This window comes from Python bivittatus, unplaced genomic scaffold (genome assembly GCF_059951505.1).
Source record: "Python bivittatus isolate LINGU-HERP-01145 unplaced genomic scaffold, Pbiv_v1 ctg000080_np1212, whole genome shotgun sequence".
Classification (NCBI taxonomy): Eukaryota; Metazoa; Chordata; class Lepidosauria; order Squamata; family Pythonidae; genus Python; species Python bivittatus.
Genome location: NW_028277035.1, coordinates 87,926,292 through 87,941,345, shown reverse-complemented (window position 1 = coordinate 87,941,345; position 15,054 = coordinate 87,926,292). Strand labels below are relative to the sequence as shown.

General features: G+C 43.0%; 1 protein-coding gene across 1 annotated transcript; it reads right to left on the bottom strand.

Annotated features, from left to right (window-relative positions):
* Window positions 1-2,553: 2,553 nt before the first annotated feature.
* On the bottom strand, window positions 2,554-15,018 carry LOC103060242 (zinc finger protein RFP-like). The gene is made up of 9 exons (XM_025174055.2): window positions 14,880-15,018; window positions 13,409-14,124; window positions 9,220-9,315; window positions 8,896-9,123; window positions 7,874-7,896; window positions 7,239-7,354; window positions 4,536-4,610; window positions 3,147-3,326; window positions 2,554-2,779 (listed from the first exon to the last, which is right to left on the bottom strand). Exons 2-9 carry the CDS (start codon window positions 13,829-13,831, stop codon window positions 2,733-2,735), a joined length of 1,188 nt encoding a protein of 395 aa, XP_025029823.2. The 5' UTR covers window positions 13,832-14,124; window positions 14,880-15,018; the 3' UTR covers window positions 2,554-2,732.
* Between the last annotated feature and the right edge of the window lie 36 nt (window positions 15,019-15,054).

The window sequence follows — 15,054 nt, the reverse complement described above, 5'->3', positions numbered from 1 at the left end:
TGGATTTTTTTTCCTTAAAAGAGAAAAATGTTGATGTTTGCATGATACAGAAAACTTACACTTATCTTGAAGATGGCAAAACCGTACAGGTAGTCCTTGTTTAGCAACCACAGTTGGAATCGGCAACTCGGTTGTTAAGCGAAGTGATTGCTACTGCAACTGTGCTTATGATCTTACTTCAGTTTTCCTTTGTTTTACAGACCTGCAAAGGTCATAAATGTGAGGATTGGCTTTTTCATCACTGTTGTAACTGTGAATGGTTGTTAAACAAGGCAGTTGCTAAATGAGGATTACCTGTATATGCAAGTCTTTTGTTGATTTGTTCTCTCTCCAGTGATCTGCAGTTTCCCTAGATTTTATTTCAATCCAGTCCCAATGGGAGACATGTGGGTGCTCCTGTAATGAGCCTTAGATTAGGAAGCGGGATCACTAGGGAGAATATAAATTGCTGATTGTAATAAGCTCAAAACTGACCACAAGGCCAGAGTTTGCTGAATAAACTGCAATGTCTACTCATACAGAGTGCTAGGCAACAGTCTAAGAAACCATGTTTTTGCTTAGTTCAATGTGTAAAACAGTCATATTTTAACAGGAATTTAAATGATGCCCCTGGAACTCAATCTGGAATGATACATTAGGGAGCAAGGGAAAAAAGGATTTGAAACCGGCATTGAATGGCACTTGATAGAATGTAAAAAGCCCAACTTAGCTAACGTTTTGCAATTCAAGACAGATAACACATTATCATTTAGCATAAGATAGTTAAAACTGAGATATAAATTCATGTCGATGGCTTTACTTTCCAGGAACAGTAAATAAATTCCTGCTTAGAGCTGCTCTAAAAAAAATTAAGCAGGAATGTGGAATTAAAAATGTGAGTTCTTAAATCCTACATAGTAATGGCAATCAATGTCTACGAATAGAGCCACATGTACCAAAATAACAGTACCCACCCTGGAAGATGATATATCAGGAGGCCTGGAAGAAGGGCAAGGTTTGCTAAAGCACGAAGGGTTTAGGATAAATTATCCTGAACAGCTAAATGAGGCCTAAACACACTCTGTGAATATGGCTGCTCATTGTTGAGAGGGGGAAAAAAAAAATTAGAGCAGATACAATAAGGGCCAGATGTAAAGGCAGACAGGACTCTGGTATTTTTACCAGTTGTGCAACAAGGTAGCGTTGGGCTCGATTTCTAGTGACTATTTTCTTCACAGTAATATGAAACTGCAATGCCTTTTATCACAATTTTTCAACTTTCCAGCCTAGGGGTTTCCTTGTAGTCTCCCATCCAACTATTAACCAGGTTCAAGCCAGTTTAGCTTTTCTGAGATCAGCCAAGTATTGCCATTCACTGTACAATCGGGTAGACAAAGGGAATTTCAGCAAGTCCAGCTTGTGGTGCAAGTTTCAAGGGTGGCGAGGCCCTATCTTTTTTTACATCAAAAGCACTATTGATCAAAACATTTTGCAGGTCCTGCATCTATCATCCAGTCTCTCCCTTTAATTTTTTTTTCCTAGCAAGAATCTTGAGGCAAATCTATGAGGTGGACTGATTTGGTACTGACCCATCCAGAATCTCCCTGCTTTATTCACCTGAGAAGGCTGGCACGCTAAATGTACATATAAAATAAATTAGAATCAGTGAAATATAGTGGATTAAGGCTGAATTATACTGAAGGTGGTTCCTTACTGCTGATTTAAAAATGCATAAAATACGTTGCCCTCCATTAGCCTTGGGGGGGGGGGGAGTGGGATGTCAAAAAAAAGTCAAGAGGATATGGCAGCACAACATACTTTTTTCTCCCTCCCCCCTCACTCCTCTGTAGACATTGCTGCTGCCATCACTGGCGATCCCTATCCTACCATAGATGTGATGCTGGGAATGGAGCTGTACTTCCTTGTAGAGAACAGAGCGTATCAAAGACATCCACCACCACCTCCTCCCACCCAACCAGCAGCTAGCAGGAAACCATCCACCAATCACTTTTCTTAAGAAAAGCTGGGACCGGCTTGGGTTAGGAGAGGAGGAGGCAAGTTTTGACAGTTAGACTGAGTTTAGTCAAAACATGCTTTGGTCTGGCTTTGCATGGGCGCATTCAAAGGGAATTATCAGCAATATCAGCTGATCACTGGGCTTCTTTGGGATCGTCAGGTGTCTTGCAGTAGGTTGGACTTGAACCAATTAGACAAATTTCCCAACATTAATAAGTAATCTTTATTGAAGAAAAGTTAGTAAGCTGTAATTAAAGAACTGTATTGACTGCTGTGTTTTAAGTGCTGTTATCACCTGGCTGTAACACCAAATGAGTGGCTGGTGAAATAGATCAGACTGCAACCCCAGCAAAAGGGCCACAGCTTCTGTCCTGCTTAAAGGAGAAAATGCTACTTTAACACTGGAAGAGCCAAGGACAACTTTAAGCTGCCTGCGGATCAGATGAACCCAACGTTAGGAAGATGTGGCTGAAAAAAAGAAATTGCTGGAAAAGTTTCTGCTGTGGTTATAAATACAAGTGGGAAAAGACCCTAAAAGGCACAAGACAAATCCAAACATTTTATATATTGATCTTCTCTTCACTCCTTTATTGATGTTTGATAGCAAAGTAGTCTGGAAGGAGAAGGCAGGCAGATTTACACAGATGTGAAGCATTTTTAAGTAATATAGAAGATACCACAGTGGATGTGTTGCTTCTACTGAAGTATCACTACGAGGATTTGGTACATAATTCCACCTAAGATAGTGGGCATTGAGATGATTTTTGATGTTTCTTCGTGTTAGCTAGACAGGAAGAGAAGAAAGAACATTAGAAACTGAGCAGAATCTTGGGTATTTATTTCACAGCACATGCTGAAGCTGATTATTGAGAGGTTTTTCCTGCAGACTCTGCTCCCCATATTTAAGAAGATAAAAAATATTTCCTTTACATCTGCTTATCATGATATTTTCAACTGCTAATGTCTGCAGATGAAATTACCATTAGTTACACTATCACACTAAGTTGATGGAGGAAGGGGGCATAACAAAAATTGGGAACTTAGTCTTTGCACCCATCGTTTACATCAGATACATTTGCTTACTTGTTATTGTTTAATGAAAGCTGAGAAAGGAGGGCAAAATACAGGCAAAAGCCTCGTCATGCACTTACTGTCTTCTACTGGCTGCTCAGATGGTGAGGAATGCATTCTGCTCTCTGGGGCACAATCAGAAGTCTCAACTGCAATTTGGTATTTCCTGTTTTTGGCTGGAAGATGAGAATGGTAGAACCCTTTTCTCTTTGCAGCAGGACAGCTGGACTCTTCCTGCTTCCTATCAAATGGTAGAACATCTGGTGGAAACAAGAGATCTGTTAGTACACAGGGGTAGGGGATCAGAATACCTGCTAAAAGTGACTGCCACCTCTTGGGTTTGTTACTACTTTATATTTACTACAGGGACTTGGAAAGGAGGGTGTGTATGGCGGAAGATAAGCCCTAAACAATTAAAAAAAAAAAACCTGCTCTGCTTGAAATAAACAAACATGTAATTTGTAATGTGAACTTTAATGTATGTGGTCAAAACTCCAGATGAGATTGTCAACATGTTCTGCTTGCAGAAAAATGCATGTCTACAGGCTGATCCTGTAGGAATCAGCTTGCTTTGACCTTGGAACCCTCAAGAGCTCATTTTCAGAATTATGTAGAGCAGAGACGGGAAGCTTTCTTCTAAGAAAAGACTTAAAATTAATCCTTAACATTAAGGATTAAAAAAAAAAAAACCTTTGAGCACCTTTGAGACTACGTAGAACTCAAGGTAGATGGGGTTTACAATACAGTAGAGTATGTAACTTTTCCTTTCTCTATACCTCCCTTCCATCTCTATCCACTGCAGTTCCTTACCATCTCCCCCCTCTGTTAACCCAGGTCAAATCTAACTGCATAAACATGACTTCCACTCCTCCTTTTATTCTGGTTCTATCCTTTCCCACACACTGTTGTTCATGCATCTGGCAAAGGAGAATCCAATTCTTTGTTTTGGTGTGTTAATTTGGTTTGCTTGCTAGGACATTTCTGTGTCTATAATATATGCAAACACACCTTTTCACTCCCATTCATAGTTCTTATTAAGCTGCTCATAAAAGCTTATCCTTCTGATATACATACCATTGGCTTAGTGTGTTATGTGGACATGGACAGTGGCCCATAATCACAATCTGAAACTTTCATGATCCAATTGTGGCTTCATGTGCTGCCCAAGTCAATAACTAACTTGAGGTTAAGTAGCTAATACTCTCAAATATAAGATGAGGTAAAGGGGAAGCCACAAATCTAAATGCCTGGATGACCCCCCAAATATGTCTCAAATCTCACGATAAAGAAAAATGATGTATTTGTTTAAGATACTTGGTTGTATCTCAGTGGATTTTATTCTTTTCCTGTGTTGATTTTAAATAAATGTGGGTTGGGGCCTTGAATATTCAAGGGTGCAAAAAACCCCACATCACTTCTGGCTATTAGTTCCTTCCCATTACAGAACTGTGGTAGGAGGAAAAACTTACTGCCACTCTCTGTTTCTTTTTCAGAATCTGTTGGAAACTCATAAAGATCTTTCTGTAGTTCTGAAGATAGAATAGCTAGAGAAAGAAGTAATCAGTTATGATTTTATAGAAAACAGTTGCAACACCAGGGACAAAACTAGCGCCAGGGCAGTGGAGTGCTCCACATTTGAAGGCAAAAAGGTACTTTAGAGCACACAAGGGCACACTTACAACACCACTCTGTGCACAGAGCTTTTCTCAGGATTGTATGCCAGGTACAGAAAGTCAACTGCAATCCTGGGAAAAGATGGAGTGTGCTCTAAAGCAGTATTTCTCAACCTTGGCAGCTGGCTAATTCTGGGAACTGAAGTCCACGCAGCTTAAAGTTGCTAAGCACTGTTCTAAAGCACTTTTTTGTTGTCAAATCAGAATGGTTGCTAATGAACACAACATGGCTAAGCAACAGCTTGACCAAATTAATGACTATATTATGGTCACAGGTAAATTGGAAGTCTCTCTCTTTCTTATAATGAAATTACTGACAAGCAGGTTGCTTTAAACAGTGAGAAATATGTATATTGCTTTTCTCGGCATAAAAATACAATGAGAAGAAATACTGTACTTGACTCTTTAGGATACAAATGCCCCCCCAGCCTGGGCATGAATATGTGCATTTTTACATCAACCTTCCAAGCCACTAATTCCCAGAAATATTGGTCTTTTCATTCTTGTTTCTATTTTCTAATGCTGCTTTTTAAACATTACCCTAGACAAATTAGGAATTTATATAGATGAAGTATGTACCTATATTTTTTAAAAACAAATAATTATTTCCAAAGGCTTGTCAACCGAATTATATTCCATGCATCTATGAAGGTGACTGTAATTCACAAAAGATTCTGCAGTAATAAATGTGCTGCTTCATTTCCACCTAACGATGGCATGAACGTGTCCAGATAAATCATGTTTTTTCTGCCATGTTCTCAGGATGTTGGCTTTGTCTCCTTCCAGACCATACTTGAGGCTTCTTAAAGTTGTCCTTAGCTGTTGCAGTTTTAAAATGTTTACCCTACCTTCCTAACACCATTTTTGCTGCTCTGGCAGCTTTGCTGACCATTTGGTTGCTCACAAAGTCAGAGGTTGGCATCTGCCAGTTCCTGCTGGCAACTTTAGGCTGCTGGAGGCACGTCCCCTTCTCCGCAGTGGCTGTGAACTGCCCTCTATGGCCATTTAGGCCTGGCCTGGATCTGGTTTCTGCAGAGGCACCTGCCTGCATAATGTCCAACCAGGGCTCTCCAAGGTGCTTGTCATGTTGTATCCGGGTACCTTACAGAAATGGGTTTAGCATACTTTTGAAAGAGCGCTAGTCTTGTGCTGCATACAGAGTTGATTTAAACTAGGAAAGAGATCCAGGTTCTGCCAGATGCACATCACAAAATTCTTTGTTGTAAATAATAGGCCCAAAAGCTTAAAGAGCGGGCATTACGAATGCGTAATTTCAAAAGTTATCCGATATCATGCAATCTTGGTTCTGATGTTCTACTTATTATTTAAACCTGATTAACCAAAACGTGATAATCCTCCCAAAAGAAATGTAGGTTACCTTTCAAAGTTTCAATATCCAGCCCTATTCACATAGTTTTATTCAGTTTTCCAACAAAATAATGGCAGAACCAATACATAATTTTATCAATGTCACTCTGGAGAAACTCCACTACTTCAAATGGCATGAAATCAGACTCAAGTAAAGTTATGGCAGAATTTGCTTCCTTGGCTGAAAACAGCTTCAGAGACTATCTTTCAGAATCACTCACTTTTAAAGCCTAGACTAATTTGAGAGAGAACCTTTTCTATGGGGGCCTCCCATAGAAAACAAGTGAAATTACTTGGTACTGTTGGTTATTTTTAGATGCCAAACTATCCCATTAGACTAAATTTTTAAGATCTAAGTGAGCCCAAAAGACTATTGATTGCTGCTGGGAGGGGAGGGGATTGTATGCATGAACTTTAGCAAATTGTATTACTCAGGATAAATTTGCGTAATTGTGCTTAGGCTACCTCTGGTTCTACCTGATTTCAAAAGCACTCTGCAGTACAGCACTTCATCTCTCAGGTAAGAGTTCTCCATTTCCCACAAGGACAAGGAAAATGCAGGGGATCAGGGGAAAAAGGAGGGGGGGAGATCAGTGTGTGGGTATCTGGTGCCTAGCAAATGACTCCCAATAGCTGATCCCTGGGGAAGCCTTGACAGAAAAAAGGTTGCCCACAATGACTAAGTTATGGTTTTCTAACCATGGTTTGCTGAATGTCATCATTGGCCAGATTCTCATGGGTTAAATCACATTGTGGCTCAAAGCAATGTGTAAACCCAAGCTTCAGGTCAATCACTCGTGCATCTTGCCAATATTTTCTGCTCTGATTGGAAGCAACCCTAGCAGAGGCCTGTCCTGCTGCTATTCACCTTCTCTGTTTCCCATTCTCTCTGTCACCCCAGCTGCCAGCAGGCTGCTTTGAAGGCTCTCGTGATAGAAAGGCAGGGTTCACGTCTTTCAAATAAGTAAATGCTATCTTCAGAAAGAGCAACTAGAGTGCCACAAAACAGATCATTCCTTTTAAGAACTTGCATTTAAGGTTCCTTTCTGTTCCTATATGCATGCAATGTATTTCTCGGTTTGGAAAGTTGCCCCTAGACGCATATTTAAATGTTACCAGTTGAGCTCATACCTTTGAATCGCTGCAAAGTCTGGGTGACAACTTCATTTTGTTTCATTAGAAAAGCAAGCCTTTCATCCACTTCAGGAAAAAAATCATTTAACCCTTGAAACTTATTTTTCTTTAACCTGAAAAAGGAAGGAAACGTTCATATGCAGATCAGGTGGATGGTTCTAGGGTGGAAAGGGCCCACAGGGCCCATTTGTGTCACATTTGCCCTATGTGTCAGGAAGGTATAGGGGTAAACTTTCATGGAACATTTGGGGAGGGCTGAGTATTAGGACAAATGGGGAGCTGGGTTTTAGGGAGAGTTTAGCAGGGTGCACAGTTTTTGCACATGAGTTGACACTATAGTTTTCATTTGATTTTCCCATCTCAAAATGGCAGCCATTGATTTTGTGCATTCCTGATCAGAGGGGCCTCTGTGGGCCACAGAAAGGGGAGTTGTAGGCAGCGGGTTGTTCAGCTGCTGGCGTTAACCGTCTCACCGCAGCTGAACAGCTTCCATCTTATTACACTCAAGAAGGAATGGTGCTTATTATGAGCTGATGGCCACACTGTTTTGCTCATCGGCTTTCATTTTATTTTTCAGTTTATGCATTTCTTAGATAGTCCAGCACAGATCAGAAGGCAAAGAAGACAAATACCTCGTCAATGTGGCCTGCATCTCCTGAGAGAGGGAGATAAGAAGTAGTTTAGCGTTACATAATACAAGCAGAATCTACAACAAAATGTTGCCACATGGACTGGAGTCACTAGTCTTCTTCCAAGATGTTCCATTTTTCCCCATGACTTGGCTTCCTATTTCTCTTTTAACAGACCCTCAGCATGCTGTGGCTATTGAGTGTGCAAAGCCTGCTCTGAGTTTTTTCTCAGCTTCCCCTAAGCCAGTGTTTCTCAACCTTGGCAGCTTTAAGATGGGTGGACTTCAACTCGTCAATGCCAGCTGGGGAATTCTGGGAGTTGAACTCCACCCATCTTAAAGTTGTCAAGGTTGAGAAACACTGCCGTAAGCCTTTCTGATACTCCTTCTTTTATGTGGATGTGCCATTTCAAAGACTAGTGTCAATTTTTCAATTAATTTCATTAGTACACAGCATATTAACTATCTGGTTTTAACAAGGCATAACAGCACCAATCATGGCTTAGAAACCACAACCATAAACCAAAACAAGGTGTGAATCCAGCCTTACACCTGGAATTATGGAAGCCAACTTTTTCCTATGCCACACATCACTTTATAAGCCTCTCTCATAGGTATCCCATGTGGGAAGTAATGGCTTTATTAAGCTACTTTTATCTAACTTTGCCTACCCCAAGCTACCTTCCTCCAGATGCCCTTGGTCATGCTGCCTAGGAATGTGCAAAACCAATACATCTAGATCAGTGTTTCTCAACCTTGGCAACTTTAAGATGTGTGGACTTCAAATCCCAGAATTCCCCAGCCAGTTGAAGTCCACACATCTTAAAGCTGCCAAGGTTGAGAAATACTGGTCTAGTGGGACTAGTTTGGGAAAGAGGGATCTAACATAAAACAGTGACTGTCTGTCCGTCCCCAATTTTCTTGTTCTCCTAGATTTCAAGAACTATCCTGGAGCTAATCTCCAACCCCATCTTTCATAAGAGAACTCTCATTTACCACAAAAGGAAATAGCGTCAACTTTCTAACCTGTAAAACCTCAAGCTCTAGATGTAGCCATCTTTCTTCTGCCACAGTGATAAGGCTATCCAGGCGACAAATCTCCTCTGAAATTGCGGCACTATGTAGTTTGTGTTCCTCAGCTGCTACCCGGAATGACTTCCACTGGGTCAGCAGCAGCTGCTTCTGTTCATCAAGAAGTTGATAAACTGGTTTAAAGGCTACTGCTGTTTTCTGCATCTCGGCATTTATTGTATTCTGCAATACATTCCAGCAGGGAAACATTTGGTTACTACTCTAAAATGCAGATTGAGGGCAAATTCCCCTCTGCTAGTAATAAATTCAAGAACCTACCAGGGCTTCTTTGCTTCTCGCTGTATTCACTGCCTGAAATTTAAGTAGCTTCTCTTTTTCTTGCTTCAAAGATATCAGTTGGTCTTGGAATTCTTGCTGAATAAAGGAGAAGAATGTTCTGACTTATGATACCTTGTGGCCTCGGATGCCTTCAAAGAGAATTTTTAACAGGCCCCTTATCCTCCCAATGGGGAGCATCTTAATCCAGCTAATTATTCCTTGAGTTCAGTCTTCCAACTAGCACATTTAAGATTAAACCAGGCACTGATGCAATATATCTACATTCTAGACTTAACCACTCTCAATGTCTATCTTTCAAGAATAATAGGGAAACTATAAGCTTGTGAAGCTATAAACCATGAACTTCAACCATGAAGAGTCAACATAAGCCTGTTCTGAACTTCAGCTCCCATAATCCACCGGCCAGCATTGCCAACAGCTGGGAGATTATTACAGTTGAAGACCAATACAACCAGAGGACACCAGACTCTGGGGAAAGCTGGTCTACCTTATTCCCAAACTAGAACCCCCAAGATCATCTGAAGAAACATTTGGCAGCAAAAATGATAATAAACCAATGAGAACCTGCCCTGTTTGCTGCAGTTCACAAGCACAGGCTTTATTTGCTTATTTTGGCTTTCTGAGGAGTGTTTTCATATAGCATTAGACATTTGGCTAATCTTGTAAGCATCCTGTGTGTGAAAAAAACACAGCACTGGGGCCTCTAGTTGGATACAAGAGCAAAGAAAAAGTAAAGAAGAAAAACAAGGTAGAACCCACCCACAGTCCCATGCCCCTTTCTTAGGGCACATCCTCCTGCGGAAGTAGGTCCTGATGCTTGCTTTTTTCTGCCACACGTTGTGGCTTTTGTCTCATCCCCAGCACAGAGCTAAGGCAGTTTAACGTCATCCTCAGCTGTTCCAGCTTCAAAGTAATGTTTGTCCCCTCCTGCCAACAGAGTTTTTGCCATGGATAAATTTCTTCATCAGTGAATCTGAAGAAGCTCACAGCATCTTTTCCAAGCAACAAATTTGGTCAAAAGGGGTAAACTTCCATGAGCTGCAGTTCATTTTATCAGGTGGAGAAGTGGGACTACAACACCACCCCTGAGCGAGAGACTGCTGAACTCAAGAGACATCAAAAGGTTTCAGGATATCTCAGAAGGTCTCAACAAAACCCAAAATGGGTTTTTAACACATTATAATTCTTAATTGATAATTGTAATACATTTCACATGTAACCTGCATCTGCAAAACTAACCAGTCTTCCCCTCCCCCACCTCGCCTTAGTTTAAATCCTAGATCAGTCTAGCCACTCCATGCCTCTGATGAGTGAGTTGCAGCTCCCAAAAGCCTATGCCTTTTAATAAAATGTGTTACCTGGAAAAAGGTGCTACCCTACTCTGATTTTTTGCCACCACAGACTAGCACAACTCTTCTCCTACAATGTTTACATAAGCAAAGTGATTGTGGATGAAATCAGGGGTTGGGATATGCCCACCTTGAGGCTGTGTAGGCATGTTTGAGCATGAAACTGAGCAAACTCAGGGAGGCAGTGAAGGACAGGAAGGCCTGGAGCAATATGGTTCATGGGGTCACGAAGAGTCGGACACGACTTAACGACTAAACAACAACAACAACAGGCATGTTCCCTCCCATCTTGACCCAGGGCACCCTGCTCTATAATCATCTTGTTTGGGCCACAGGACAGACCAGAGGCCTGGTTTCTACTCAGCTAGCTCCCCACGTAATACCATCCAGGTCACAAGTATAGAAAACCTCTTAGCGGCACAATTTGAAAGGCAGCTAAACCTACCATTTTAACCATCCATCTACACTCACCCAACTACACGTAGTTCTCACTTAGTGACCACTCATTCAATGACCATTTGTTTGAAGTTACGATGGCACTGAACAAGGAGACTTATGATCTGTCTTCGACGTGGCCATTGCAACATCCCCATGGTCACGTGATTGTGATTTGGGCTCTTGGCAACTGGCTTGCATTTACAATGGACACAATGTCCCACAGTCATGTGGTCGCCAATTGTGACCTTCTCTGCTGGCTTCTGACAAGCAAAGTCAATAGGGGAGCCAGCAGGAAGTTGCAAGTTGCAGCCATGTGACATTGTTCTTAACGACCATGCAGGATTCGCTTAATGACTGCAAACTGGAACTGCTGGAACTGCCATTGTAAGTCAGCAATGGCCATGTGATTTTTCACTTTATGACTTGCACTGCTTAGAGTCAGAGTTCCTGGTCCTAATTATGATCGTTAACTGAGGACAACCTGTATACCCTTCTCTATGTTACAGAGAATGATTGTTGGCTGGGGGAATAAAGCCAAGGGAATCCACCAAACCCTTTCCTTACCTGAAACATAAGGACATCACCCATTGCTGGTGTCTCTGCCAGATTAGGGATCAGCAATGGGAAAGCGCTATTTATACTGGCATGCTTTTTTGCTAGCTACTATATCAGGACTGCAAAGCTCCAAATGACCATTAGATGGCAGCAAAGGGATGGCATTTATAATATCTCTTTGCTGCCATCTAATGGTCACATAGATGTTTGAAGTCCTGATGTATGCTTACGAGATGGGAAAAGCTGATCTACAGGTAGTCCTCAGGTTATGGCAGTAATTGGGACCGGAATTTCTGTCACTAAGTGACATGGTCATAAAGTGCAATGTCACATGACCACATTGCTTATTGACGGAAATCCCGGCAGTCCCCGTGGCCATCACTAAACAAATCCCACCAGTATTTATACAAGGACCTGCTCCGATCCAAGCCATTCCTGGCTTGGTCCCACCCAGCCCCAAGCCTTGGTGGGGTAAGGGACTGCCTCCTCTTCAACTCCCCCCACCCATCTATCTCCCCGCCCCATCTTTGCCCTTTTGGACATCCTGCACAGCAGCACTCTGTGGTGGCACTGGCACTGGGGCTGAAGTAGAGGTCCAGGGCCGTGTGTCACCTCATGCCCTATGCTGCAGCCAGCTGCCTCGCATAGGGCCAGGCCGGGCGTGCCTCGTCAGTAGCGGGAGGAGGAAGATGGTGAGGGTCAGCTGGGTGTGGCAGGGCTGGCAGAGCGGAAGGAGGTGAGGGGGCTGGGGCTTTGCACTGTGGCGCTGGGGTGGCTGGCCCTGGCAGCACTGGGGCTGAAGTAGAGGCCCGGGGGTGGCTGTGGTGGCTGGCTGAGACTGCTAAAGGCCCAGACCTCTACTTCAATCCCAGTGCTGCTGCTGCCACCAAGGAATGCTGTTGTGCAGGGAGGCCAAAAGGGCAGAGATGGGGGGGGGGAATAGGTGGATGGGGGGAGCTGAAGTGCCCCTGCAGCCATAAGTGTGAGTGGGCTGCCAAGCACCCCAAGTTTGATCACATGACCACAGAGTCACTGCAAAGGCCATAACTTTGGGGGCCGCATGTAAGTACCATTCCTTCAGTGCCGTTGTAACTTTGAATGGTCACTGAATGAATGGTTGTTAAGCAAGGACTATCTATACTTTGACTGGCAGTTATATTCCAGGTCTTTTAATATCTTCATCAGCAAACATTTGATCTGGCTACAGCAGAGGAAGTAAGATGGCAAGACAATTCTTCTCTATCAACTTTGTTGCAAGTAAGGGCCGTTTTGAGTCCTCCCCTCACCAAAATATCCCCATAAGCAGCCATTGTACCAGCTCATTATGTAACTGATTCTTCATTTACTGACCGCCAACCAACCAACCTCTATTTTTTTCCCTATCTGCAGAGAATCACAAAGCTAGTGTACCAAACATCTCAGACAACAAATGAAGAATATGTGGAAAAGTGTCAGGCCCAGCCTAAGAACAACGGTGAAACAGTCCAGTTGACTTAAGTTCCTTTATTTGCTTATACCTCATAGACAGAAACTTGCCAGACTAAATCTATACTACAGCAACTAGTGGATATACCCTGGGAGATTCTAGGGAGTGGCTATCCTGAACCTCTTATGCTTCCCACGCTCCCCCTGCAGACTGTGTTGTCTCTTGTTTCCCTGCCCTTCCTGGAATGCGCCCCCTCCTTCCTGATAGCCTTGCTCTCTGCTGCAGTCCACCACATTGCCCTCCCCTTCATAGATACATTCCATCATGAACAGTGGTATACATTTTAGCCCAAGCAGAAGAGCATATGCCACCTAACATTAAGGACCATGTTTGATCCTACCTCGAATTCTAGGATGGCCTCCTCCACAGGAAACACTGTATGGTCTTTGTGCTCTTTAGATCTGTCACACACCACGCAGATCGCCATTCGATCATTTTTACAGAAAAGTTTCAGTGGCTCCTGGTGCCTCTGGCATATCTTCTCTCTTGTCTTTCCTTTTTCTTCTGTCTTCTCATTCAGCTTTGGGACGATCTCAGCAATGTTTCTCAGCTCCTGGTTGGGCTTCAGAATTTTTTTCCAGCTGGTTTCTCTACACCGAGGACAGTGAAAGTGTTTCTTTTCCAACAGATCCCAATATTTAGTAATGCAGGTTTGGCAAAAGGTGTGCCCACAGTGTATGGAGACCGGGTCACTGAAATATCCCAAGCAAATGGAGCAGATCAGTTCTTCTTTGAGCCTTCTTGTCATTTCCTCTGTGGACATGATGGCTCCCTGTGCTAAATGTCCAGTTCTTTTCTGGCTAGATATCCCTCTGGGGAAACAGAGCTACGTTCTCACTGCTTTCACTAAACAATCAGAAATCTTGAGGATTTTTTTGTCCTCAAGATTCAGAACAACAAACAGTACCAACAGCAACGAAACTTCTGAATTAATAATTAGGGCACCACTTGACTGCAGAAGACATCAGAGCTTCGTATGCAAAAAAGAAAGTAGTTCAAAAGTTAACATCTGCCATGGAAAGTGCAAAGCCGTGTATTTTGGGCTCAAACAAGGACCTGAAAAGAAATAATTGAACAGACGTAGATGGAAGGGCTGCAAACGATGACTCACATACCAGACGTCAGTATGAGACCTGCCTGATCCTGTATGAAGACAGGGTTTTGTTGGGGCTGATTGGCAGAACTCTGAACTCCTGGATAAAGAGGAAATGTGGGATTTCCTCAAAGGGTGGAAGCATTTAAGCTACTCCCATAGTAATAAATATCTTAAGTAAATATTTAGCAAGCCCTAGAAGCAAATATGTACACCAGAATACTTTCTATATTGTATTTGTGGTTAGGCTGCAAGAGGAAGTTCGTCACGGCAGGTAGAGCTAGCTGAAGCTGTGATTTAACATTTACCAGGTACAGCACAGAAACTATTTTAAAACGTCTCTTTATAATGAATTTGTAACCAATCGCATTCATAATTTTGTATTTCCTTGTGGCTTGATTATAAATACACCCTGTTTCCTGTGTATCCGGGTATGGCCCATGCAATATTTGTCAAACACGTCCACGGGTGCTTGATCTCGCTCTGCAAACCCATCATAAAGTATTGGGAGGCTGAAAAACGCTAGCGTCCTGCCTGAGTAGCCAAAATGACCCCCACCCCCAGAAGGGAGAGGAAACGCGTAAGTTGCACGTGGGATGGAACGGGAGTTTCCTCTTATAGTTCTTTCTCCAACAATTAGCTGCTGAACTACAGTCCTCGCCTCGCTCACCCTGGGCGATGCTGATGGACATCTCTCCCCCCCCATCCCCTCCCGCACCTTAGGAAGGAACGCAATTTGCCAGTCTCCTGAGCTGCCCCCCCCCCCCCAACCGGCTTTCTAGCAGGCAGACGGGATGGGGGGCAGCAGCGCGCAGCCGCCTAGTCGGAAAGCGGCTTGATGGCGAGCAAGCTCTTCCTGCAGGGGGCTCGAGCAGCGCCGCCCCAGACCTTCG

Excerpts from the sequence above, each read along its gene's own strand:
- LOC103060242 (XM_025174055.2), bottom strand. The coding sequence starts at position 13,831 with ATGTCCACAGAGGAAATGACAAGAAGGCTCAAAGAAGAACTGATCTGC. Across the intron at positions 7,355-7,873 it reads ATGCAGGCCACATTGACGAG|GTTAAAGAAAAATAAGTTTC; the intron begins GTATTTGTCTTC and ends TTCCTTTTTCAG. Across the intron at positions 4,611-7,238 it reads GACTTTGCAGCGATTCAAAG|CTATTCTATCTTCAGAACTA; the intron begins GTATGAGCTCAA and ends TTCTTTCTCTAG.